The sequence below is a fragment of the Medicago sativa genome, chromosome 8 (assembly GCF_051527215.1).
Source record: "Medicago sativa cultivar Bolivia chromosome 8, Bolivia_mono, whole genome shotgun sequence".
NCBI classification, from domain to species: domain Eukaryota; kingdom Viridiplantae; phylum Streptophyta; class Magnoliopsida; order Fabales; family Fabaceae; genus Medicago; species Medicago sativa.
In genome coordinates, this window is record NC_140756.1 from 16939663 (window position 1) to 16966835 (window position 27173).

The following is a 27173-nucleotide window of genomic DNA, read 5'->3' on the forward strand; positions in this document are numbered from 1 at the left end:
AGATACACCCACTAGTTTTTATGAAGGTGTGTTTTAGCAACATGCACCTTTGGGTGTATTTAACTACTTTTTAGCAACATGAAACAAATTATTGGGAAGAAAAGGAAACAAATCCATTACTGGAAATGAATTGAAGGAGATGGAAAGGAATTAGAATCGAACCTGATGGTGCAACAATGGAAAAATCGAATCAAAAGAGATTATTTTTGGGCTATGTAATTGGGCTAGTACAAATTTAAGTAATATTGATTATTCTTGCGGTTCGGTTTGGTTCGGTTGCTGCGATGCAAACTGCAAACCGAACCGAACCGCATGGTTCGGTGCTAAAGTCATCCGAACCAAGTGCGGTTTTTTACGGTTTTGGTTTGGATTGGTTTGGTTTGTGGTTTTTTTAATGGATTGGTTCGGTTTTGAACACCCCAAATTTTGACAATGATGTAACGTGTATATGGTCAAAATCAGGTGGAAAATACAATGGATGCTGATTGAAGATGCTAGATTTTTTTTCTTCAAATTATGTCGCATCATTTTAAACAACTATTTGGTTCTTTATTTTTCTTTCTTTCACGTCATTGGTCTTTTTGGTCTGTTTATGTATGAATTTTGTAAGATTTAAATCTATGGTTTTATTTCCTTGTGAATTACCGGTCTTTAAATCTATAGTTCTTCAATCATATTTTCACATGAATCTCAAATTTAAAACTTGAATAGTCACATGCAACCAGACAAAAAGGATAAAAATGACGTAAAAAAAGAAGAAGACATGATCGAAATTAAGTGAAGATACACATGTGTAATTTTGCAATTTGTTCTATTGGTTTAGCTATTTTGACTTTCTTTTCGGTAGGAATGATGGTAGATTAACATGTTTGGGAGAGAAAAGAGGACAAGACAATGGTTATGAGAGGAGCAACGGTTTGTGATACTAAATTAGTGGGGGTGTGAATGAATATTTAGCTAATAAGTTTAAAATATTTATAAAGCCTAAAAGGGACATGCTTGGACTAGATTCATGTGTGGGAGAGAGACCAAAAATTAAGTAAACAACAGACACAAGTGCAGGAGATTCTTCCAAGCAATTAAGGGGTGAACAAATGACAGGTAACCCTAAATGTTCATAGTTTCGAATAAATTATGTTTTGCAATTGAAATCACTATTTATTCTTTTTAAGACAAAACACATTCCCATGGAAATTAGAGTTCAAATATTTTTATTTTACCATGTATTCAAACTCAAACATGCATGGCTCTTTTAAGGCTTTGTTTGCGAGTTTGGAGGGGAAGGGAGGGGAAGGCTTGGGAAAAAAGGAATGAGCAAGTGGATGAAATAGAGGAAAATGGGAGGGGAGGGTTTTGGGGGGTTAACTTTTCTTCATAATATTAAACCCTCCTCATTTGGGGGAACTAAAAAATTGTATTGGAGGAGGTTTTGGGGGGTTTTGGAGGGTTCACATGAATTCTTCAAATTTAATCTATGTTGTTATATTATTTTTAAAATTAAGAATATAGTAATCATATGCATTAATTTATCATTATCTAAAAACCTACTCTTTTAATTTTTTTGAAAGATTTCTCCATTTTTCGTCATATTTTCCACCTCTAGAAGCCTTCCCTTCCCCTCCCCTCCAAACTCGCAAACAAAGCCTAAAGGAATTGATGTGTGGTACGAAATTACTGACAAAACTCACATTATGTTTAAGTTAAATTCTATTCTTTTAGTAGTTTTGATTGAATATTTTTTACATAAGAGATAAGTAGGAGATGAATTAGGCCAGGTTAATCTATAGGACCTAACTTAGCTCTAGACATGAACAAATTTTATGCGATGTGAATTAAATTGGAGAGGAGATAATTCTTTGAATTAGGTTGTCTCTTGGTATTGTTTGGTGTGCTATCAATTCAAAGGTTTTATTTCATTGTCATGCACCTAACTCAAGGCACACAGTTATAAAGGAATAATTATATTACTCTGAAAGAAAAGTACAAAAATGTTATCATATGAGGAATTTGTTAAGTGTTTGTGTGGTTGTGCGTAAAAATAAATTGATTTTTAGTGAACTGATTTTTTAAACTTAATTATGATTAAAAGTGTGTTGAAGATAAAATGATTTATATTTGGATACATTTGTGTAAACTAGTTGAACAATAAATTTGAGTGTTAAAATCGCAAGCTTCAATTTATAACTTCAAATAAAATTAATTATCAATACAAAATCAGTTCTACTCAAGAACAACCAAACATATCAGAAAGTAATTCAACATTTCTAAAATAAATTTTAGTCCATTCAAATGAAACCAAACACTGTTATTTATGTTTTATCAAGAAATTATATATGAAAATGACTTTTTCTAGAGGATATATCAAAAGGACATGTTAGCGGAAAAATTATATAAATTTTGGTGCATTTTTTAGAGGTTGCATGCATGTTATTTATTAATAGAAAACTTGAGATTTCTTGAGTTTTTTTTTTTTTAAGAAAAAGACTTATAGCATTTCATTAATTAGAATGTGTTTACTATAATGTGGTATGTTAACCACAATTTGAAAACTAGCTGATAATGAGGTTGTCTTTGTTAACTTATGAGTAACCCCATTTGTTTGTCTCCACATAAATTGAACGCTAAAATTTTCATAATATTATGTGAAAAGAGTTTTAAAATTTTGAATAATTACCCCAAACTTAGTAATATCATGTTTTGGGTACAAAAAACTATCAATCACTCTTTTTGCATCTAACTCAAAATCTACTTATCCTAAATTTAGTTCGTGAACCGATTCAAAAGCTGATAAACGTCTAAGAGCTTCACCAACATGAACTTTGCATATAGGTTCAAACCATTTAGTTTTTGCAATCACAAAAGCACATGTCTCATCTCGGATACACATGCCTATCCCAACTTTGTTTGTTCCTTTGGAAAAGAATGCATCAATATTGCTCTTAAGTCTTCCTTCCCTTGGTTTCACCCATTTTGGACTTCCCACGGGCATTTGTGTAATAGTAGGGGAGTGTCGAATTATGCGAGCCACTTGCCAATCATGAAGCATGATTTTCGCTCGTTCTAAAACAAAAAATTAAACATCAACCACATCATTCCAAATGTTATTATTCTGTTGCTTCCAACATTATCATGTCCTTGGTTTATCAAGTTACAAGGATTAGTGTTCATAAGAGAGATATTGTCAGAGATCCAATTGTTATTCCACACTAGGATAGATGCAACATCTCCTATACCCCACTGCTACCCGCCTTAAGAATAAATTTAGAATTGCATATAGTTCTCCATACAAAACTAGATTAATGTCCCAAACTGGATTCAAAGAAATTGCAACGGGGATAATACTTCACCTTATAAAGTCTAGAAACAATCCTTAAAAAAAAAAAAAAAAAAGTCTAGAAACAAGTGTGTCAGGACTTTTAAAACTCATACCTCCATCTTTTTTTTATGCATCGACAACTTGTCCCAATAGAGCCAATGTATATACCTTTATTTTGTGCTCTTGAGTGACTGCACCAAAAAGAATTCATTGTATTTTCGATTTCATCACAAAGTGATGAGGGGGGAATGAACAGACTCATGAAATAGGTTGTAATAAATTGCATAACCGATTTGATTAAAATCTCACATCCGACCTTTGAGAGACATTTGCTATTACACGAATTGACTTTCTTCAATACCTTGTATTAAAAGTTACTTTTATACTTCTCCCTATCATAGATGGAAATCTTAAGTACATACAGTTGGAAATTTAGGTCTTAATAAAAACAGATTTCATAGAACATGTTCAATAATTATGAATCAATAGCGGAAGCAAACAAACCATTGAACATGAATATGAACGGGTCTACGACATGTTTGATTTATCAAGGATATTAAGAATTAGGTTATTAGGAATACCTGACAAAGCTTTCATGGCAGCCCTCTCAACGGCAACGGTAAACAGAGGTGATCTGAAACAAACAAGAACGTTAGCGGCGGCTGATTTGGTTCTTCCTCAACCGGTACATTTATGCCTCAAGTTCTCTTCAGATGGGGAAAAGAGAGAGTTTGCCGTGTACAGTATATTGGGGACCATAGCCTCTTTTATATTGGATGGCCATTAGGGTTTCCCATTATTCCGTTAATGGGTCATCCGGACATCCACCCATATTGAGTCCATATCCATTGATTAATTAATTAATACTCTAAATAGAAATCTAATAAGCCTTATTACTTAATTTGATCACTAATCAATTAAGGCTCCAAATTAATAAATAGCTAATATAATTATTATTACGATATTTGCCCACATAATGATATTGGAATATAATAAAATAATAAAATATTCCAACAATCTCCCACTTGGGCTACATATCTTAATAATTATATCATAATTCTTTAGGCGCGCATCCGAATGCTATTTATCTTTAGATTTCAACTTTACAATCTGGTCCACCTCATACATTAATAATGGGACCACCGCGGCTGTCGTCACTGACATATAACGTGACGGAACCCCGACGACCACCATATCAATGCACTTGATGACATAGATCGATATGGATGAGTGACATGGAAATTTCATGCAATGTGATCTCTGAATCATGTCTATTTCCAACTGATACAACTGAAAACTTTAGTGAGATCAAAATGAAGTTTGCAAATTCAATATTTGCACAAAATGATACAGAAATGGTTAGAAAATCATAACATAAAATATGTATCAATACCAAAACAAAAGTATAGAACATAGATTAAAAGAGACTCCCACTAATCCAAGACATCCTTAATGACAACAACAATATGAAAGACCTTAGGTGTCAAGTCTTTGATTAGTGGGTTAGCTAGCATAAAGTTTGTCTCTAATGTTCTATCATTTAACAACAATAATTTATAAGTTAATGAATCTTATAAACTTTGTTATTAAAACATTATATGACTACATTATGTCACTATATAACTTAAGTGGTCTTTCTGTGCCTTTTTATTATGAAACCAAGTGACATAAATACTTACAGTCATTTTCTGAGTTAGGATGTCTATTATATACAGACATCCAAAAGTCAGATTCTAACACACTAATGATCTCCACATTGTTAGATCTCTGATGTGAGCATAAGCTCTCTTGTTCTCTTTAATAATCCTTATGGTTGCCTTTTCAACCATTCAAACTTTGAATTGTTAAAGTATCTGCCAAACAATCTAATTATATGCGTTATTTTCAAATGCATATAATAAGATCATACATAAGAATTCTATAGGCAAAGCGTAGGAAAATACTTAATTTCTGAATTCATAAATTTCCTAATGGGCAATATTTGAGACTGAAAAATCTCTCTTGATGATTGAGATCATCTAAAAATTATGTCATTTCATTCTCAACTTTATTGATATAACTCTTTTGTGATATCCGAATAATACCTATAGAAGATTCTCTAAGTATTGAAATGCCTAATACAAAAGAGGTGTCCCCAAGATCTTTTATCACTAACATTTGTTAGAGATTTCCTTGGTTTCACATAACAAACATATATCATCGTTGACTAAATAAAATAAAATTGACATATTAAACTCAAAATATAAATTTACTCCCACTGAGCTTACTAAATCCACAATTTTCCAGAATATTATCTCAAAACCAAATGAGAGAATTACTTTATGAGAATTTGTGGTAACACTAAAGGGACAAAATTCTTAACTTATAAGTGGATTTCATGACTTTGCAAACTATCAACTTTGTATCAATTGAAACAAAAACTTTATTCAGTTGCATCATATCGTATCATTAATGTCACCATTAAGAAACACTATATTGAAATCCATCTTATGCAGCTCCAAAATTATAATAAGCAAACTAGTATCATGACTGTCCTAATAGAGTCTTTCAATTAAACTAAATAGAATTTCTCTTTTCGGTCAATTCTTCATGACACTAGAATCCCTAGTTCTCGAGGGTGTTGAGTTTGATCTACATGAATTAACTTCTTAATTTGATGGAGAGGAAGAACAATAATGTCCTCATGAGGTTCCAAATAAACTATAACAATGGTAACTATATAAATTAGTTTAGAACTAATTCTTCCTCATTCAATTTTGTTCTATTACCATGTCTCTCCCCCAAACTCAATATCCTCAAGTAAACTTAACAATTTATGTCTCAAAATTTCCTAAATTTGTGGGACGAAAAACTTATAGTATTCAAAAACTTAAACATTATAGAATGTCACAAGTCATAACTGAATTGACTCTAATAATTGAACTTAAAAGACACATTGAATCATCATTTGAAAATAAAACTCAAAATATATTGATTTATTTAAAAAGAAATTAAAACAAAAAATTAATTCAAATAATGATTCACCAATTTGTCTTTTAAATATAAAAAAAAAAACTAGTAACGACAATCTAAAAATAGTTCAAAAATGAATAAAGCAATCTTTATCGACTTTGTCCATTTTAAATTGATATATCTTTCAACATCATTGGACATAAGTCAGTTAAGACTATCTTACTTTATTTGCCCTTAACTTTTGAGGTATTTTTCGAATGAGCACTATTTTATTTTCTCTTGCTTCAACTTTTCTTTATTTTGCACACTTTATGAATTGATCCTTTAAAGGATCATTTCTAACTTTAATAGTTATAAACTTAATTGTGCAAAGGGAGTACAAAATGCTGAATTTTCGAACAAGTCATATGATAGTCGAAATTACTGAATTTTCGAACAAGTCATATGATAGTCGACATTATAGTGTCTCAGCAAGATTAAATGTTTACATAATGTGCTCCTAACATTTTCTTTGCCTAATAACCTTAATGAAATATCCATTCTCCAATGAGAGCTTGTCTTTCTCTATATTGCTTTAAAAGCACTTTATGCAAAGAAAATATGACAAAAAATTTGTCATCTTAAATAACACCTCTAATACATATGATATTTTAGCTTTATGATCTCACGTGACCTATGAGATTTGGTGTATACTCACTTGTCAAACTTAATTCTCACATTAGTTGCTGAATTTGTGAGAGAATGTGAGTTTCACCAACCTTATTTAAGGTCTAGATCCAAGAACAATGTTAATGTTCTTCTTTAAATCCTATATTAGAATTTAACTCAAATTAGCAGATACATAAACTATATTAGTTTAAAGAAAACAAGAGTAGTTAAAGTACTCACCAAAATACCTAGTGCACCATCAATATCAAGTCTTTAAACAATAATATCAATTGCTAGTGGTATTTTACAGCAATGATCAAACAAGGACAATTCACTTTGACAAAGAATAAATTCTTATAATTGTCATATGTTTATCATAATATATGTGAATGTAAACTCTTAAATAATTAAATAAGTTTACACCAACACAACACCATCACACATGTCAGTACAATATTAAAGAAATGTGCTTCTTTATTTGTAAATAAAAGACCTTAACAAGATACCAAGCGCACCATTAAAAAACAATCTTTGGATTGCTAAGAATTAACTGCAAGCGGTACTCTCAATGTAATGATCAAACATTGGTGATAAGTCCTGTCAAATAATAGTCACCTTTGGGCATCCTACTATCCACGTGGATAATTACGTTATAATCACCACATATTTACCATCACAGGTATGTAAGTATTCGGCCAAGTTGTGCCTTCCTTGGGGCCGACGACAACTGGCATAAATAATTACACACTAAATCTTTTGTAACTTCAGTTGAGTCGAATCTACGCAACATAGGTTACTTGGGCAACATTATTGTTTCAACCGTCTCAACCGCAATTACTAGATAATCTTAATATATATTAAATGAAGTGATAAGTCCTGTCAGATAATAGTCACCTTAGGGTATCCTATTATTCACATGGAAAATTACTTTATAATCACCACACATTTATTATCATATGCACGGAACTATCCGGCCAAATTGTGCCTCCCTTAGGGCCGACGACAACTGGCATGAATAATTCCATACTACGTCTTTTGTAAGTTCAGTTGAATCAAATCTACACAACAGAGGTTACTTTGGCAACATGTTGTTTCAACCAAAACAACCACAATTACTAGACATTTTACAGTAAATTAAATGGGAATGGTCTTAAATTTACTAGGTACTACTGACATAATGTAGGTTGAATTAGTCCATTATGTTGCTAAGTAACCATAAGGTCACTCAACAACCGTTAAGTGTGAAGACAAATTCACGAATTTGAAAGAAGATGAAAGTCACAAATCACACCAATGTGTGTATGACAATACTTTAAGTGTGAAGAAAAACTTATGAATTTGAAAGAAGATGCAAGTCACAAATCACATCAATGTGTGTATGACAATACATTTACATATATCGCATAAAAGCAACAACAAACATAACATGAAATATATTCAAAATGCATGATAAGACAAAATATTATTGAAGAAAACTTAATAACAATAAACTATAACATCATAATCATGCTATAAGAAATATATTCAATTTCAAACCAAAAGAAAATTGAATCTTATATAAACCAAAATATTAATGCCACAATTGATTCACATATACCAAATAATTTTTTAAATAAAATAATGAATAACTCTAGACTCAATTGTTTCCTAAACAAGAAAACAAACTTTATATGTTTATAAATAAACAAACAAAACTAGAATTATAATTTCTCAAACTTTAAAGAATCAAATTCTTACTTTCTGTTTTAAAAATTTCTTCATGATATTTTGAGATTCCTTATTAAAAGGCAACGTATATATCATTAATATATTGTAACTCAATTGACCTATTTCTCAAAATAAACTTTATGTACAAAATTTTGTGAATCAATTTACAATTTCAAATAGAAATCAAGATACAAGATATGATAATGATATTTGAAAATCATGTCAAATCAAATCCAAATACTTATTTATCAAACAACACATTTATATTTGTTATACCTGGTACCAAAAAGATATAACAACACAATCAAACTTTATAAATAAAGTCAAAACTAAATATTTGATTTGAAAATCACCTGAATCATATTCAATTTTAAATTAAATATTATCATATCCATATTCCAAAAATTCTTCAATTATTGACCACATATGGACTAATTTCATATTTACCAAAGAAGGTCAAATCGATACCTATAATCAACTTTCTTTGCGGTAACCACCCAAAAGTTGTTCAGCAAGGCAAAAAAAAAAATAAAGGCCAATTCAAAAGAACGATAAAAATAAAGCCATCGGAGATAAAGAAACACTTAAACCTTATTATTTAAGTATAAAACTCAAATCTTTATCACAAAAGTAGACAAACAACTTCATGTTGATCTAAGAAGACATGCCTCTTATATAAAAATAAGAGAAAAACTTCACGTCCATGTTTATATGTATTGGAAATTAGTAACAAAAAAAAAAATTGAAACTTGATGTGCACATAAAACAAAATAGGCACAAACATTCAATTTCTCAAGAAAATAAAAAATTTGTTACTCAATTAGCCGTAAGATACTGAATGAAGCTTAAAGATATTATAATACGGTTGATATGGCAACCAAAAATTTAAAACCGTATGCGAAGCTTTCATATCCATGTATACACACAACACACAATTACAAAAGGACATGAATTTTCAAGTTTATGCATTAATGAATGAAGACAATGAATCCACACATGCAATAGATTGCACGATATCAATGTATGAGCAGCGAATAAATTAAAAGAAATTTAACAAACCCAAATTATACAATTTAGGGTTCATACGAATTTGAGAAAACCAAAAGCACCAAAATAAAAAAAAAACAGGTTCACAAAAAATCCCAATAAAACAAACATGAAGACCGCTATGATACCACTTGTTGGAAATTTATGTCTTAATAAAAACAGATTTCATAGAGCATGTTCAATAATTATGAATCAATAGCGGAAGCAAACAAACCATTGAACATGAATATGAACGGATCTACGACATGTTTGATTTATCAAGGATATTAAGAATTAGAGTATTAGGAATACCTGATAAAGCTTTCATGGCAGCCCTCTCAACGACAACGGTAAGCAAAGGTGATCTGAAACAAACAAGAACGTTAGCGGCGGCTGATTTGGTTCTTCTTCAACCGGTACCTTTATGTATCAAGTTCTCTTCAGATGAGGAGAAGAGGGAAGTTATACCCCACACCCCTACATTTATACCTTCACCCCAACATTTGACATAAACTACCAATTTACCCTTCATTTAAAATAAAACACAATCACCATTTCACTTTTCACCCTACCTTATCAGAATCGTTCACGAAATTTGATCTCTGAATCATTTGATTCCAGGGAAACGGATGTAAAGCGTACCGGTTGAAATCCCGGAAACGTGTGCAAAGTTCCGGTTGATGCTTCTCAGAATTGTTTCTTCAGTGCAGACACTTTTTTCTTAAGTTCTTTCTTTTTTTTTTATTCTCAAACTTTTTAAATAAAAAGAAATTGCGATGGGAATTACTGCATCGTTAAAATTGAGACCCAAATTGGGAATTATTGTTGTTCTAATTAGATTCTTAAGAATTGATATTTGTTAATTTGTTACTGTGTATAAGCTATCGTGTACTTGTTTTGTTACAAGAGGAATGGTTTTAAATATTATTAATTCTTGAACAACAAAATCGCATACTTACAAATATTAGCTCTTGTGTACCTGTGTGTCAAGGATATGCAAAGCTTTCCGGAAAAATATTGGAAACATAATATAGGAGGTTCTGGAAAAATTTCAGAAAGATACTGTATTATAGGAGGAAAAATTGAGGGTGAGAAGTTAATATGGGGTGAACTCATGGCAAATTTTAAAAAGTAAGGGTGAGAAATTAATGTGTAAAAGGCAAAATAATAAAGTGGATAAAATTGGAATTTTTGAAAATATGTAGGGGTGAAAGTACATGTGTTGGGGTATAGGGTAAAATTTCCGGAGAAGAGAGAGTTTTCCGTGTATGGTATATTGGGGATCATAGCCTCTTTTATATTGGATGACCATTAGGGTTTCCCATTATTCCGTTAATGGGCCATCCGGACATCCACCCATATTGAGTCCATATCCATTGATTAATTAATTAATACTCTAAATAGAAATCTAATAAGCTTTTTGCTCAAAAAAAAGAAATATAATAAGCTTTATTACTTAATTTGATCACTAATCAATTAAGACTCCAAATTAATAAATAACTAATATAATTATTATTACGATATTTGCCCACATAATGATATTAGAATATAATAAAATAATAAAATATTCCAACACATACCAGTACCTAGTACATCCTGTACACCAAAAATGTTAGCAATGATATTATATTCGAGAAACGATACATTTCTACTACAAAAAAACTCTAGACATTTGAAGATTAACAGTTTGACCTGACGCTTTCTCATAAGTGGACACAATTATTTTTCATCTTTAGAGCTTGAACAACATTAGCTCAAAAGAACAAGAAGCAGTCATCAACAAACAATATGTGAGATATAATTGGTGCATTATTGCATATCTTGACTCCATTAATTTCACACTTTGCCTCTGCTTTTCTTGAGTGGGACCAACAGTGTTGTCATTAATTTCACACTTTGACTCCATTAATTGGTTCAACACACATCATGATCCAATTCATCCATTGATGAGAGAAACTCATTTTTGTTATAACCCCTCTCAAACAATCTCTGTCAATTTTGTCATAAGTTTTGCCAATATCAAGCTTTATCGTTACATAACCTATTTTTCCTTTGACTTTTTACTTTATATAGTGTACAATTGTCCAAAATAGATCATCATGAACAAAAACTGATTGATTGTCTGAAATGCATTTCTTTAGCACATTTTTTAAACCATTTGCTAATACAGTCTTGAGCCCTGCTTATTTGCACGATATGGGCACGTAGTTGGATCGTTTACTTTTGTGACACTGCAATTTAAGCAAAGTCAAATTTGAGATTAATTAATACTACTCTCCTCTCTCAGATTATCATACTGTATTCGATTATTCAACGCCAATTCGGAAAAAGCTATAAAGAAAATAATTACTAGAGTTATCAAATCTAATCTTGGATTGGCTCTTTTTTAGTGGTTTTTTTTTATTTGTAGCACGCTTGGTGATGATGTAATTTTTTTTAAAGGCTTTGTGATGATGTAGAAAATAATTTGTTAGTATTAAAGAACAAATCGTTTCGGAGAATTTGAGTTTGATTCTTAGGTGAAAAGTTCTTTGTCAAACTTTATTTACTTTGTGGACGAACTCTAGATTACAACGCTCCTTTCCCCTAGTAATCATATGGCTAATAACAAATTGATGCTCGAGAAAATCGAACTTGAGATCTTAAAAAGGAGCACACTCCAAAGTTTCAAGTCAACACCACCATACTAGTTAGTTAATATTGCATTGAAAAATGAAATAGGTTTCTGGACAATTGTTTTTACAAATGAATCACTTATTTGTTACGAGATGGAGGGAGTATCAAATGAGGATTTCATCTAATATACATAATAAATTAATGTTGCATCATACATAAGTTTATTTTATATCATTGAATTAATAAACCATATCATATTAATGATATGACTTATTGATCAAATGTGAGAAATAACTATATGGCACAAGAGTTAACTCGTCTGTGCAACATAAAATTGATCAATGGGAAGTACTTCGTAAGTGAAGACACAAACTTGTCCAAAGGAATAGATAACAAGCAATAAGTCTTCACACTTCCACCTTTGTTTCTTTTTCTTTTCTTTTTTTTAAATATTTACCCAATTGCATCTTCTAAACCACCATGATGATGATGAAGAAGTTATAGTTTGCATATCAAATAACTTTTGTTTTTTCAACATAAATATATTTAATATATTAATAATCCTGTTTAATATTTTTATGGTGCACTATGTCCAGCGACGAAGCTAGCCAATTTTGGCGGAGTGGCCAAACATAAGAACTTTTTTAAAATTAATATATTAAATTTAATTCATAAGAAAAAATCACAATCATTTTACTTTATAAAATGTAAATTAAAGTAACACAAAAATAGCTATTTATTAAAAAAAAAAGCTCAACAACACTTCAAAGAGTCAAGTTCATTACAATTTTCTTTGCTAATAATATTATTTTTTTAGTTGCTTAAGATATCGAAAATGTCAAAATAAGATAAAATAAATATTTTACACAAATAAACTTATTTAAGGTAGTTAAATATATTAAATTGAGGTTGCTAAACACAAAATACACTGGTTACTACCAATATATATATATATATATATATATATATATATATATATATATATATAAAAGGTAGCTACGCCCCTGACTATGTCAAAAAAAAAATGATTGTGCACCAACCCCCATTTCATCACAAACAATAATTGGGAGTGATGGAATGCACATCATTATTATTTCAACTGCTTATATAATTTTGGCTTTTCAACCAAAAAAAACTACACGTATTCACGCCATATATATGCCCAATGCATTTCAATTAATTCTCAGCATATCATCTACACATAGTTGCTACTCGTTTCTTTTTTTCTTCCTAATTTGTTTTTCTTTAATATTCAAAACTTATTATGTCTCCTTCTCTAGAAACCATTAATGTTGAAGCTAACCACCTCACACAAGATGTCCAAAATGAAGAGGATGGCATAGTTTTTGGTTTAAACTTGATTACTTCTATCATGCTTCCAATGACCGTTCGATCCGCAGTTGAGCTTGGCATCTTTGACATCTTAGCCAAAGCAGGAAAAAATGCCAAGCTCTCTGCAAATGACATAGCCATTGAGATTAAATCAAAGAACCAAGAAGCACCCGTCATGTTGGATCGTCTTATGAGGTTGTTGGCAAGTCATTCCATGCTTCATTGCTCGCTTTCTGAAGATCAACAAGGGCTTGAGTCTCCTAAAAGGCTCTATAGCCTCGCCCCTGCCTCTAAGTATTTTGTGACAGATGTTGATGGTGTGTCATTTGGACCAGTATTAAATTTACAACTCGACAAAGTTTTCTTGGGAAGCTGGTTAGTATAATTTTTAAAATGATAATGCTAAATTGAAGGTATTTTATTAGCTTGTCTTGCATTGCAAAACAAATTAATACATCAAAATTATACTTTCTCTGTTTCAAAATGCGTGTCGTTTTAACCAAAAAATTGCTTTAAAATGAATGTCACTTTCAGTTTCCAATGCAATAATAACTTTTTCTTTTCAATTGTACCCTTCAATTAATACTATATACACTACTTCCAAAGTATTATTTTTTCTTTAATAAAAAACAAACCAATAGTTGATTAGGATAATTTAGTAAAATAACTCCTTTCTTTCTTTTAAATAATTCATTTCTTAATATGTGTGTAAAAACCCTAAACGTCATTCATTTTGAAACGGATGGAGTAATTCAAAATGGATATATTAAAAACATTTCTTGATATATTGAGCCTAATAAGATTTGATTTGCTTTGAAAGAGGCCAATTAGATTGATGGTGTGTGTGTGAGTCTTTTAATAAATTCATAATGATAAATTATTTTAATTGATTTAATAAAGGACCGAAATGAAAGGAGCAATTTTGGAAGGAGGTGTACCATTCGATAGGGTTTATGGCATGCATGCATTTGAATACACACTTACGGATCCAAGGTTCAATGATGTTTTCAACAATGCTATGGTCAATTGTACAACTATAGTCATGAAGAGGGTTCTTGAGATCTATGAAGGTTTTGAACACATCAATAAACTTGTGGATGTTGGTGGTGGTCTTGGGATCAATCTCAAGCTAATTACTTCTAAATATCCTCATATACATGGTGTCAATTTTGACTTGCCTCACGTCCTAGAACGTGCACCTACCTATGACGGTATATTTTCATTGTCATTTAACAAATTTGTTACAATAGTGATGGAAATAAAGATACACATACTTTTTTTGCCACTACATTTGAATATTATTCATTGAAAACTACTTATTTTAATGTTGCAGGTGTGACACATGTAGGAGGAGATATGTTTGAGAGTGTTCCTGATGGAGATGTCATTTTCATGAAGGTGAATTCATGCATTTACACCAATAGTCTATCTAGTTATTTATATATACATGTCCATACTAAAAATAGAAACTCTATTTGGGAAAAAGTTTGGTGTGTATGTAAAATATTTTTATTTTTATCGACTATTATGTGTAAGTGTAATCAAGTTAAATTTAATTTCTCATAAAATGACAAATTAAATATTTTTACTAGTACAAATTACCAACAAGTACATTATATTATATGGGTTTTGTTAACCAGTGCCCCGGGGGCGGACACTAGTTAAGAAAACAAAAATATAAATATTTGCATTGAAAACATCATTTTTTACACTTTTTAAACTTTGACTACACAAGTTCCAAGATACTCATACTATATTTAGTTTCCTTAACTAGTGCCCTGTCCCAGGGGCACTGGTTAACATTTTCCATATTATATTTACTAACTTGATAACTTAATTTCTGCACCATTAGTGGATACTTCATGATTGGAGTGATGAACATTGTTTGAAGTTATTGAAGAATTGTCATAAAGCTATTCCTAATGATGGAAAAGTGATTGTTGTGGACTCAATTCTTCCTGATTTTCCCGAGAGTACAACGGTTGCCAAGAATGTTTTCCAAGCTGACGTCATGATGATGGCTCAAAATCCAGGAGGGACAGAGAGAACCAAAGATGAGTTCATGAAATTGGCATTAGAATCTGGATTTAGTGGCATCAAATATGGATGCTCTTTCTCTGGTTTTTGTGTTATGGAATTCTTTAAGTAGATTCTTTATAATGTGTGGTACAAAATTGTGTATTGTTAAGTCTTTTAATTGTTTTTTTAGGAAAGTCTTTTAATTGTTGTTGCTTTATAATTATCATATTGCACAATATTTATTATTTGGGAGTGGTTTTTGCGATGTAAAATGGTGAGTATTGTCTTATTTCGAATGTCTTGATCTTAAAATTGTATTTTGAGTCTTTATAAATAAGGACGAGTCAATTGTTCAACTGCTGAATAGAGACATGTTATTGTTTTCTGGTGGGGTTGGAAGCTAAGAATCTTTGTTTAGATTTTAATTTTCATAATTGATGGTTGCACCCTTTAATTGTTGCGGCATAATTTTATAGTTTCTTTTGTTTTATTTTGTTCGTGATTTGGTGTAAAACTCTTGAGTCAATGGAAACCCTTAAATAAGCCAAAATATAAATTCAACAAAACTATTCATAGCACAAAATATGCTAAGAATATAAAAGTCATAAAAAAAAAAATCTATACTATATATAAAGAAAATAACACTTTCATCTCTTTTGGGCTGACTTTTTCTCTTTTCAATAATGTCATTAATTTTGAATACAAATAACACATGTAACAAATAGATAAGAATAAATTTAAATATTAAAAAAAATGTAACAAACACACACACACACACACATATATATATATATATATATATATATATGATTGTTTTCCATTATCATTTAAAAAGTGTAACAAATTAGATGAGTATATTTATACTTACTTTTTCATTATCCCAATTATACCCTTAAACGATTTTTTCTATAATAAAGATTGTTGTTGGTGTCATTAAAAAATAATTTTGATTATATTTTTTGTTATATTGTTGGTGCCATTGAAATAAATAATCATGATTAGTTTGGTTTGTTAGCAACAAACATTTATATTTTTAATTTTAATCAAAATCAAAATTTCATAAAAAGAACACCTTTAATAATTTTTAAATTTTAACGCAATAAAAAAAGTGGAAAACGGATACATAAGTGTCCGTCTTTTCGCCAGTAATAATAAATGCACCGGTGCACACAATACACAATCAAAACAATGCACAAAACCAAAACAATTAAGTTCGGGCTTAAACATTATTAAACGCCTTAACAAAGCAAAGGTTGCACAAACCACTGGTGTGTGATCCATGAATGAAACCTTTCAACTTGGATTTAATTCAGATGCATGAGAGAAATTTAAAGGTCTCAAGACGTTGGCTCACAGTGATTTGCTATTGATGATCATAACACTCATGATTACGTGATTTCTAAATAGATCAAAATGCATGTTAACCAAATAAAATGCATCCTCTCTCATAGGGGTGGCACTTCAGTACCATTGAAAAATTAATGGTATGGTGACATTACCAATCAGAGGCTGACACGTGGCACATAGTCATTAAAATAATACAAAAAACAAAAAGTCATTTTAATTGAAAAAGAACCAAACACGATATCAGCTTTCCTCCTTCTTTCTCCCTTGCCTCTTCAATCCAAAAGCCATTTTAAGTGAGAATCTATTCCATATAAAACTGATATGGCTTGCAAAATTGAAGATATTTGTCTCTTTTGAGTGTACAGAAGCATTGAAGTAAACACTAAACAGCATATCAATACTTAAACAGCATATCAATACTTAGTGATCTAAAGCTTGAAATTAAATTGACCATCTTGTTCATATTTTTCAATAAGGCAGAAATTAGTGAACATTAGCCCCAAAACCAGCACCTTCGGCCAACAAAACATGTGCTCTCATGACAGCAGCCGAGCTAAACACAGCAAGGGCAGCCAAACTGTCATGACAACAGCTGCACCTCCTAACCAGCCACAGAATGAATGTGTTTCTCATTTTAATTATTTGAATCCTCACTGGCCAATTATTATGATCTATGGTTTTCAAGCAACTTTCATTACCTCCTCTTTTCTTTCAAAATCGTATGTAGCTTAGTATGCAACTTTCATTATTATATCAGTATCATCACAAGTATACCTTCTCATTAATTCAACCAAAATTGATTTTATTGTTCTAAAGAAACCATGAGAAAGCAGAATACTAAACAAAAAATAAATTGAAAAAAAATGATATTATTGATGGATAAAATCTGTGGGATGTGAATATGAGATTGACAAGGAGGGATATGAATCTCCGGCGGCCTGTGACAGATTGATGTTCGAAGGTACGGCAGAGGGTGGTGGTTGAAGGTTATTGCGGCGGACGGTGAAGAAAACCGGTGGTGGTGGTGGTGGCTTTTGGGTTGAAGAGGCAAGGGAGAAAGAAGGAGGAAAGCTTATATCACGTTTGGTTCTTTTTCAATTAAAATGACTTTTTGTTTTTTGTTTTATTTTAATGACTATGTGCCACGTGTCAGCCTCTGATTGGTAATGTCACCATACCATTAATTTTTCAATGGTACTGAAGTGCCACCCCTCTCATAGTTGTAGAGGGACCATGTGGGCCTATAGAGGCGGTGGGCCCCTCATTTTTTTTTTAACAAAATTTAGATATACTTATAAAAATAACTTTATTTATTATATTATAATGTGTTTTTTTTTTTAACATTTTACTATCTTAAGTGGTAACTAATATTATTATTAGTTTAAACTTCAATTTTTATTTTGTTCTAGTACTAGAGGTACTTCAACATATGTGACTTGTTTTTACCATTTGACTGTGGTGAATGTCCACGTCGTCTAGGTATTTTGTATCTTGGGGAGAACTTCATATGTTGGTTTGTCAAACGACAACCTACATTGTCTCGATTCAATGCTGAAGTTGAATATCATGGAGACAATAATGTAGTATATGAGGCATGTTGGTTTAGGAATCTTCTTTTGAAACTACATTGTGGTGTCTCAAAGCCACATTAGTTTATTGTGATAACGTAAGCGCAATGTATCTCTTCGGTAATCTTGTTCAACATCAACGCATTAAGCAATTAATATGGATATTTCATTTTGTGGGTGACAGTGGCGGAACCAGACAAAAAAAATTTGGGTGACCGCCATCAAAATAAATTAACACACACACACACACACACACACACACACACACACACACACACACACACACACATATATATATATATATATATATATATCATATTGCATACAACACATTTAAGTTGTAATAAACAAAAAATCGATCATTCAAAATTTAAACTACATAATACATAAAGTCGATCATTAAATACTTAAAGTGATGCGAGTAATGAAGTTGATTCTGTATTTGTTACTGAAAAATCTCTGATATTTTTTTGTAAGTGTATATCTGGACTGCATTTATAGTTTAAAAATACACATTTAGGCCTTACAAGTATAATGATTTTTTTGGATGCATACAATCTTTTCTGTGAAAAAAGTTTAGATGAATTGTGCTTCTCGAACTCTTTTGGATTAGAGCATGTATCAAGACTTAAAGAGTATTTATAGAGGTATTTATAAATACTCATTAAAAAGATCATCACATCGACAACAAGATTTGAATCCACAATTTATAAGTCAAATTCTTACCAACTGAACAACCTTCATTGTCTTCTAGATGCCTACATTGTGACTAATATTGAGGTGCAAAAATTCACTCCCTTATGTTTCACCGGCAATGAATCTGTAGAGTCTAGAGAAGAAGTTCGAGTGTGTTATTATATCCTAATCAGTAATCAATAATAAGGACCAAACCATATATAGGTTGTTGCGAAGCCTATAAGGGAAACGAAGCTTAATCAAGGGTGAACAATTCTTTAATTCAAGACAAGTGTCTTTAATTGACTTTCTTATCGTTATAAGATGTCTAGTACAATTGCAATTTGAAAATAATATCTCTAATATTATTCACTATAGAGACAATAATCATTTAAATAGGAGTTATTCAATTCCAAAGGCAACCCTATAGTGGATGTTATTGATAACCAATGCATATAATGTATACAATAATAATGATATAATCAAGCATATATAATTATAATGGTAGGTCAGATGATATATAAAAGAACACTATGAGTCATAATTGGTAGCTATGTGTCCACTTGAAAAATTCCATAACCCAACTGCCAGAGATACAACTGACGAAGTTGATGCCACTAAATCCAGACCCTAATGCCAATTCTATAAATTCATTTTGAGTTCTTTCTTTTCCTCCAGGGAATAAAGTCATCATGATGAGGTCAAGTTGAGAATTAAGTTGGGATGTAATTGTATTATCATGCAAAATAGGAAGAATTGACTCCACAACAATGACCTTGCCATCATTTGGAATTGCTTTATAGCAATTCTTCAACAACTTCAAACAATGTTCATCATCCCAGTTGTGAAGTATTGTCTGCAAAATTTACAACAAAAACATTGTGCCCTTATCAATGTATTTGTTGCCTAATTGCAATGAAATTAAAAATATTTATCTACTTTTGTTTTTTTTTCCTATTACATATTCCATACACACCTATATACCGGGTGATTTGTTATAAATTGGTCTCATTTATTTTAAAATTAGATACATATTTTAGAAAATTCATGTTTAATTAAAAGAGTATATATGTCAAGATTAACAACATTATATATATATATATATATATATATATATATATATATATATATATATATATATATATATATATATATCAGTGACATACCAAATAATAGGACATTTATATAAAAAAAAATATAGAGATAATATGTACAATTTAAACATTCAATTCAATTGTGAATTTTATAAATTATGTATTTGATAAAATGTTATTGGTGTAACATTATCGAAGTGTTACCCCATGGAGAACCACCGGTCGTTGTATGTTTGTTGTTTTTGAGGAAAATTATTTGTTAGAGATTTATAATAGAATTTATAATAGTAGTGATTTTTGTTTGGCGTCTGTTTCGTAATAGACTGCCTACAAAGGATAATTTGTTTCGGCGCGGCATTTTAAATAATGGTTCTCGCATGTGCGCTAGTGGATGTGGATCTTTGGAAACCCTCAATCATTTATTTTTACATTGTTCTATTTTTGGGGCTGTTTGGTACTATATTTATTGTTGGCTTGGTATTTCGTTCCATATGTTGCAGCGGGTCACTTTATTCAGTTCAGCTATGGCGGTGGCGGCACTAGGGTGCGGCAATCTATTTTGCATTTAATTTGGTTTGCTACTGTGTGGGAAATATGAAAAGAAAGGAATAACATGATCTTCAATGGCAAAGAGTGTTCGACAACGCAGGTAGTGGATAAAATAAAGCTACTTTCCTATCGGTGGTTGAAGGCGATATTTGTTGATTGTCCTTTCAATTATCATGGTTGGTGGCTTAGTCCGCTTGCAATGTTGGGGATTGTTTAGTTGTTATTTCTTTTTGCTTTTGATGTTTTCTTTGGTTCTGTTTTGTAAATATTGGTTGACTTTTATGTTCTTCCTTGGCACACCTTATGCTAGGTAGAACATTTTAATTTGGTAATATATTTCATTTTAGCCTCTTAAGAAAAATAGAATTTACGTATGTGGTCTAATAAAGTGGTCTAATTTGCATTGAAAGTTTGAACTTGACCAATTTTCTACATACTTGTATGTAATCTTCTCTTTTCATTTTCCGCAAGAGATAATCATCTATATGTTTAAGTTTTCTTAAGTTCAAAACTATAATTCATAAATTTTTGTTTGATATGATATTCAACATCCAATTGTTTAATGTCTTTATCATTTTTTTTTATATTTATTCATTTTAAAATAAATCTAAATTTTGAATTAATTTGTTTGTACAGAATTTTAGTACCCAACAAAACTTCGTTATACCAAAAAAGTTCCTTAAAGTAAAGCCACAAAAGGTTGAAATTTCTTGGTGCCGATATAGAGAAATTCAACATCGATTTGATACGATTTTAAGGTACGCCTCTGGTATATGATAGAACACTATGGCGTCATTTGATCCATGTAGCCGACCCCACTTGGTGGGATAAGGCTTGATTGTTGTTATTGTTGTTAAGGTACACTTCTGCTTGGTGGAAAGGGGTGTATCTGCTTGAGGGTTCCAGATATTGGTTCTCAGTGTGGATAACGAGAGATGGTCTCCAGACATCCTTTTAGGAAGATGTGGTTAGGGAGGCATCCCTTAAAGTGAGATTCCCTAGGATTTATCTGAAATCGACCCAAATATCTTCCTCTGTAGTGTCCCTAGGTGGGTGTGGGAGCTGAGGTGGCGGAGGATTTGTTTTATTTTGAATGTGAGCATGTGATTGAGTTACTGGAGGTGTTGGAGGAGTATTTTGTATTGGTAGGGGTGGACTACTAGGCTTGGAAGTTTGGTAAGAAAGGGGTCTTCTTTGTTTCTTCCGTGCATGGGTACCTTGTGAAATACCTCCTTGAGGCGGAAACCATTACTTTACCTATGTGTCTCTCTCTTAGGGTAATTGGTTTGGTCCTTCTCCACTTAGGGTTGGCCTTTGTTGTGGGAGAGGGGGGTTTCTTCGGTTTCCTACCGGGGATTTTATGTGTCCTTTTAGTTGGTGGTTTTTGTTTCTTGTTGTGGTGGTTTGTGGGTGTGTTGTTTTGGGGGTGTGTGGGTTTTTTTTTTTTTTTTCCTTTTGGTGGGTTCCTTGGACACCTATCCATCTTTTTTTTTTGTCCTCGTGAGCTTAGCTCAGTTGGTATGGACAATGCATAAAATATGCAAGGTCTGGGGTTCGAACCCCGGCCACCAACAAAAAAAGAACTTTTTTTTGTTTTCTTTTTCTTATATAATATATTTATTTTGTTATTCAAAAACAATAAAAATGGGTTGGAACAAAGGGCCAAAATAAAAGGGTTTTTTTATGGGATAATTAAGGAGCTTTGTAGATGGGGTTTAGACATTTTGGGTATTAGTGTAAGATCATAGGGGGTGTGTGTATACATAAATTACTTCCACATAAAACTTGGAAGATGTGTACGTGTTTTTTGTTTGGACAAAAAAATAAATATTTAGTTTTTGAATAACTTTTGTAATGCTCATTGTTGTAATTTGGTGCCCATGCCGCTACCTTAGATTTTTTTTTATTACAAAGCCGAAGCCCGAAAGGAAATGAGAACTAAATAGGAATCAAACGTGGGATAGAAATCCCTATAACATCAACTGCGAGCGCATGACTAAATTGAGCCGGACAAGACTCAAAAAAGGTAATTTCACCCGTTAGAGAGCATCCAAAATTTGCTAAAGCATCTGCACCTTAGTTAGCTTCCCTATAAGAATGCTTCACCACAATCTCCCAATCTAGATTAATTAACCTCTGAATCTCAAAAACCAACGACCTCCCGCTCGGGCTACCATGCCCATTTCCATTAATACAATTAGCAACTACTAAAGAATCCACATTCATTTCAACGGCTCGAAAACCCAAATTTCTAGCGTAATTCAAGCCTTCGAGAACTCCCCATAATTCCGCTATATAAGTGCAACACATCCCAATACTTTTAGCAAATCCCCCTAGTCATTCACCATCACAACCTCTAATAATACCGCCACAACCAGCTACACCATTGCTGCTACAAGCCCTATCGGTATTCAATTTAACCCACCCCTCCGCCGGAGGCTTCCAACCAACTAGCACCACACTCTGAGGCATCACCAAGATCACCTTATTAGCCTGCATGGCAAGGTGATAATCACGAATACGCTTACGCACAACCTGATACAGATTTGTTGGTCTAACAAAATCGCTACCTTAGAATTTTGTTTGGTATATATACAATATATGGCTATGCAATACTCCCTTCAAAATTAAATATAAGCAAAAACAAAATAGGTAAGAAGTTGATGTATGTGTATTAAGTTTGTAACCATATACATTAACTTTTCAACTACCACTTTTGCTTATGTTTCATTCTGAATTGAGTATCATATCATATTTTATATTTAATTATTTAAAGCGAATCAAAATTTTAAATCAATTATTTGATCTGCATGTTATTGATACCCAAAACTCTAAGGTTTCAAAGAATTTTCCTTGTAATTTTTACTTTCATGTCATTTTATGGCAAAAACGTTAGGGTTGATTTGGTGGTGGTTTACTGGGTCAAGTTTATCTTCCACAACTTTTTGTATTTTCTCTTTATTTATATATTTTCCTTTGCATAAAAAAATATATTAATTTAACTGCAAGTTTTTTGTTTTTTCTTTAGTGTTTTATATGGGTTTGTCTAACATATGCAATATTGCACATGTTTTTTTTTAAGCAAAATATTGCACATGTTAAAGCAACTAACAGTAGTAATTTAATATGCAAATTTGCACGTGTATAATAGAAAAATCCTTTTAGTTTTCTCAATTAATGTCATTGGAGCATTGGAGCATTGGTTAGCATGACTTTATAATATATTGATTATATTATTCATATATATATATATATATATATATATATATATACATAAAAAATTATTTATGCATATATAAGCACATAAAACGGGTGCGGTGTAACCATTGAACGATGTTTTGCATATAAAATAAAATAAAAATATTCATTAGAATATGAATGTTTACATTTTGACAATATTAATGAGTTTCCACAATGTTATCATATCAACTTTCTCATACATTTACATAAAAATTTGTTTCTACAGATAAAAAGCATAAAATCTGCAGCGGGTGCGATGCAAACATTGAACGACGTTTTGCATATAAAATAAAAATTTATTTAATAAAAACATTACATTAATTTTGATATTTTAAAAATAATCATGAGTTTTAAAAAATTTATTTTATTGACTTTCTCGTATATGTATATAAAAATTTGTTTTCGCGTACATAACAAAATGAAATCCACAACATACGAGATTAAAATATTTAACATATTTTTCTATATATAAGGAAAAAAATATTCAATAGAAATATTATATTAATGTTGATAATTTTTATTTAATATCTTTAAATATTTGACAATATTAACATATTTTTTATATGATTACCGCAAGGTTATGCGAAGCACGGGTCTATTCCTAGTTATTCTAAAAAAAAATATACTGATTATATAATAGTTTTAAATCATTTTGATCAAGGCCAGGTTCCGAAAATCAGAAGACATAAGGTCCCTTAATTCAACGATTCCTCTAATTATGAAAATTTAATAAACAAAAATGGTTAAGGGTATAAATATTCCTGTAACTTAAACATTCAATTATTTTTTTAATTATTGTTATGTTTATTTTCATTTTTAATGCATGGTTTCCAACAACTTTTGCTTTCGACAATTTATGTATACTTATAAAGAATACTTCATCCAGTCATTATTATTAACAAAAAAAAATATTTTTAAGATCCATTCAATAACTGATATATGTGACCTATATTATATGGCAAATACATTAGTTATTGAATGAACTTTAAAAATGATTTTTAATATTTTTAAGATCCAATTCAATAACCGATGTATGTGACCTATATTATAGGACAAATACATTAGTTATTGAATGACAAAGCATGTGACGATGTCCCCTAATTAAATATTCTCTTTGAAAAAATGTCTGAAAAAATGTCAGTCTATTTCAATATGTTTGGTCCTCGTACGGAAGACTGGATTTGAGGTTATATACAGCGCGACTTGATTATCACATATAAGCACCATTGGCCGTGCTTCTTTGAATTGAAGTTCCTTGAGTAACTGCTTCAACCAAATAAGCTCACATGTTACTAGTGTCATGGCCCTATATCCTGCATCTACGCTTGATCTTGCAACTACATTTTGTTTCTTACTCTTCCAGAGTATCAGGTTTCCTCCAACAATTACACGATACCTAGAAGTGGATCGCCTATCAATGGGTGGACCTGCTCAGTCAACATCCGAGTAACCAACTATCATAGTATGTCCTTTATCCTCGTAAATGAGGCCTTTTCTTGGAGCACCTTTTATGTATTTAAGAATCTGAATTAAAGCATTCATGTGTTCTTGCCAAGGAGAATTTAAGAATTGGCTTACCACACTAACTGCAAAGGAATTGTCTGGACGAATGCCTATGAGATAATTCAATTTTTCAACTAATCTCCTATATCTTTCTGAATTTGATAGAGGCTCCCCCTGATTAGGTAGAAATATGACATTTAGATCCATAGGAGTATCAACTGGCTTGCCATTCAATAGACACGTTTCTTCAAGAGCATCCATAGAGTTTTTCTATCATGTGCAAATTTGCACATGTTAAGAAGTTTAAAATAGTAACTTTATATTTAAACTTGTACATTTTGTATTCAATATATAACTTTTTAATAAACAATTGTTGTTTTTCATTAAAAACTTGTTAATTTTAGTTGCTTTAACATATTCAATATTGCACATGTTAGATAAACCCAACACCAACAAGTTTTAGTTGGCATTAATTTTCTTTATGTTTTTAAATTAAATTAAATGTCGTTATGACCACTTAATAACAGTTAGAAATCACTTAATAGTTAGAAAGTCGATTAAAGGCACTTTTCATTTTTATTAATTAAAGAAACATTAAAGAAGTGTGCCCCTCAGGTTGGTCCCAATATGTTGAGGGCTTTTGCACCATATCCTAGTTTGGTCCTCGTTATTGATCAGGACGGACATACTCTAATTTTCCTATCGTGCCTACACATTTAATTGTGGTGAAAAATAGAGGGAAAAAATAGTTAGGAATTCAGACGTTTGATCAAAATGATGTTATCGTCGCAATTATTATTTGAAAGGTTTGAGTTTATGTTGGTTAACTAATTTTTGGTGGATTGCTTGCTATTCAGACTCCTTGCATAATTTTAATTAGTTCGTGTGATCCCCTTAATGTGTTGCATAAATTTGATAACTTGATTTGCCTGATTAAAAACTCTTTAATCAAGATTGGATCGTGGTTTTGTCCCAAACCTTTCAAGAAGGTCAACACCTGCATATATTTTTGGCAAGTTGAAAGCTTGAAGTTTGGTGAGATTGGTGATTTTAGATACAACTACCCTAATTTATCATGTGTGCTTGCTAATTAGCTTTAGACATATCTTTTGTTACGTATAATCGTATTAATCCTTTTTTTTTTTTTTTTGAGAATGTTAACGTGCTTCCGGGGCATTGGTTAAGCAGCCAAAATTGGTAAGCTTTTATAAAAAGGTAGTGTATTTATTACTTCATTAAAAGTAAAAAGTTACATTTTCAAAACAAAATTTCTATTTAAAGATTGCATAACTAGTGCTGGTTAACAAGATTTTTTTTTTCTTTTTCCGTTTGAAAAGAGAAAAACTTTTTTATAGGTGCTTGAAAACTTTTTTATAGGTTACCAAACTTACATCGCTGGCTGCACCCTACAGTTGGGAATTGAGGTGGAATGGACCAAACAAGGAAGGAAACGTAGGTGGTAAGATAACACAACTAAGATTATGTGGTAGAATTTGATTTGGATTTGACTCTTTTTATTGGACTCTACATTGTCATTTAAGTTTTAAGATTTTACAAGATCAGTTTAGAAAACAAAGAACC

General features: G+C 31.2%; 1 protein-coding gene across 2 annotated transcripts; it reads left to right on the plus strand.

Moving 5' to 3' along the window:
* Window positions 1-994: 994 nt before the first annotated feature.
* On the plus strand, window positions 995-15972 carry LOC146897409 (cathecol O-methyltransferase 1-like). Of its 2 annotated transcripts, XM_085735052.1 has the most exons (5): window positions 995-1101; window positions 13546-13972; window positions 14498-14808; window positions 14931-14995; window positions 15450-15972. In XM_085735052.1, exons 1-5 carry the CDS (start codon window positions 1095-1097, stop codon window positions 15744-15746), a joined length of 1107 nt encoding a protein of 368 aa, XP_085591178.1. In that variant the 5' UTR covers window positions 995-1094; the 3' UTR covers window positions 15747-15972. The 2 variants fall into 2 exon arrangements, with proteins under 2 accessions (XP_085591178.1, XP_085591177.1); XM_085735051.1 differs by lacking the exon at window positions 995-1101 and having other exon boundaries at window positions 13451-13972.
* Window positions 15973-27173: the final 11201 nt, after the last annotated feature.

Bases quoted from the DNA above. Each gene is read 5' to 3' on its own strand.
- LOC146897409 (XM_085735051.1), top strand. From the start codon at position 13,530: ATGTCTCCTTCTCTAGAAACCATTAATGTTGAAGCTAACCACCTCACA. The intron at 14,809-14,930 runs GTATATTTTCAT...TTAATGTTGCAG, and splicing joins ACGTGCACCTACCTATGACG to GTGTGACACATGTAGGAGGA. The intron at 14,996-15,449 runs GTGAATTCATGC...CTGCACCATTAG, and splicing joins GAGATGTCATTTTCATGAAG to TGGATACTTCATGATTGGAG.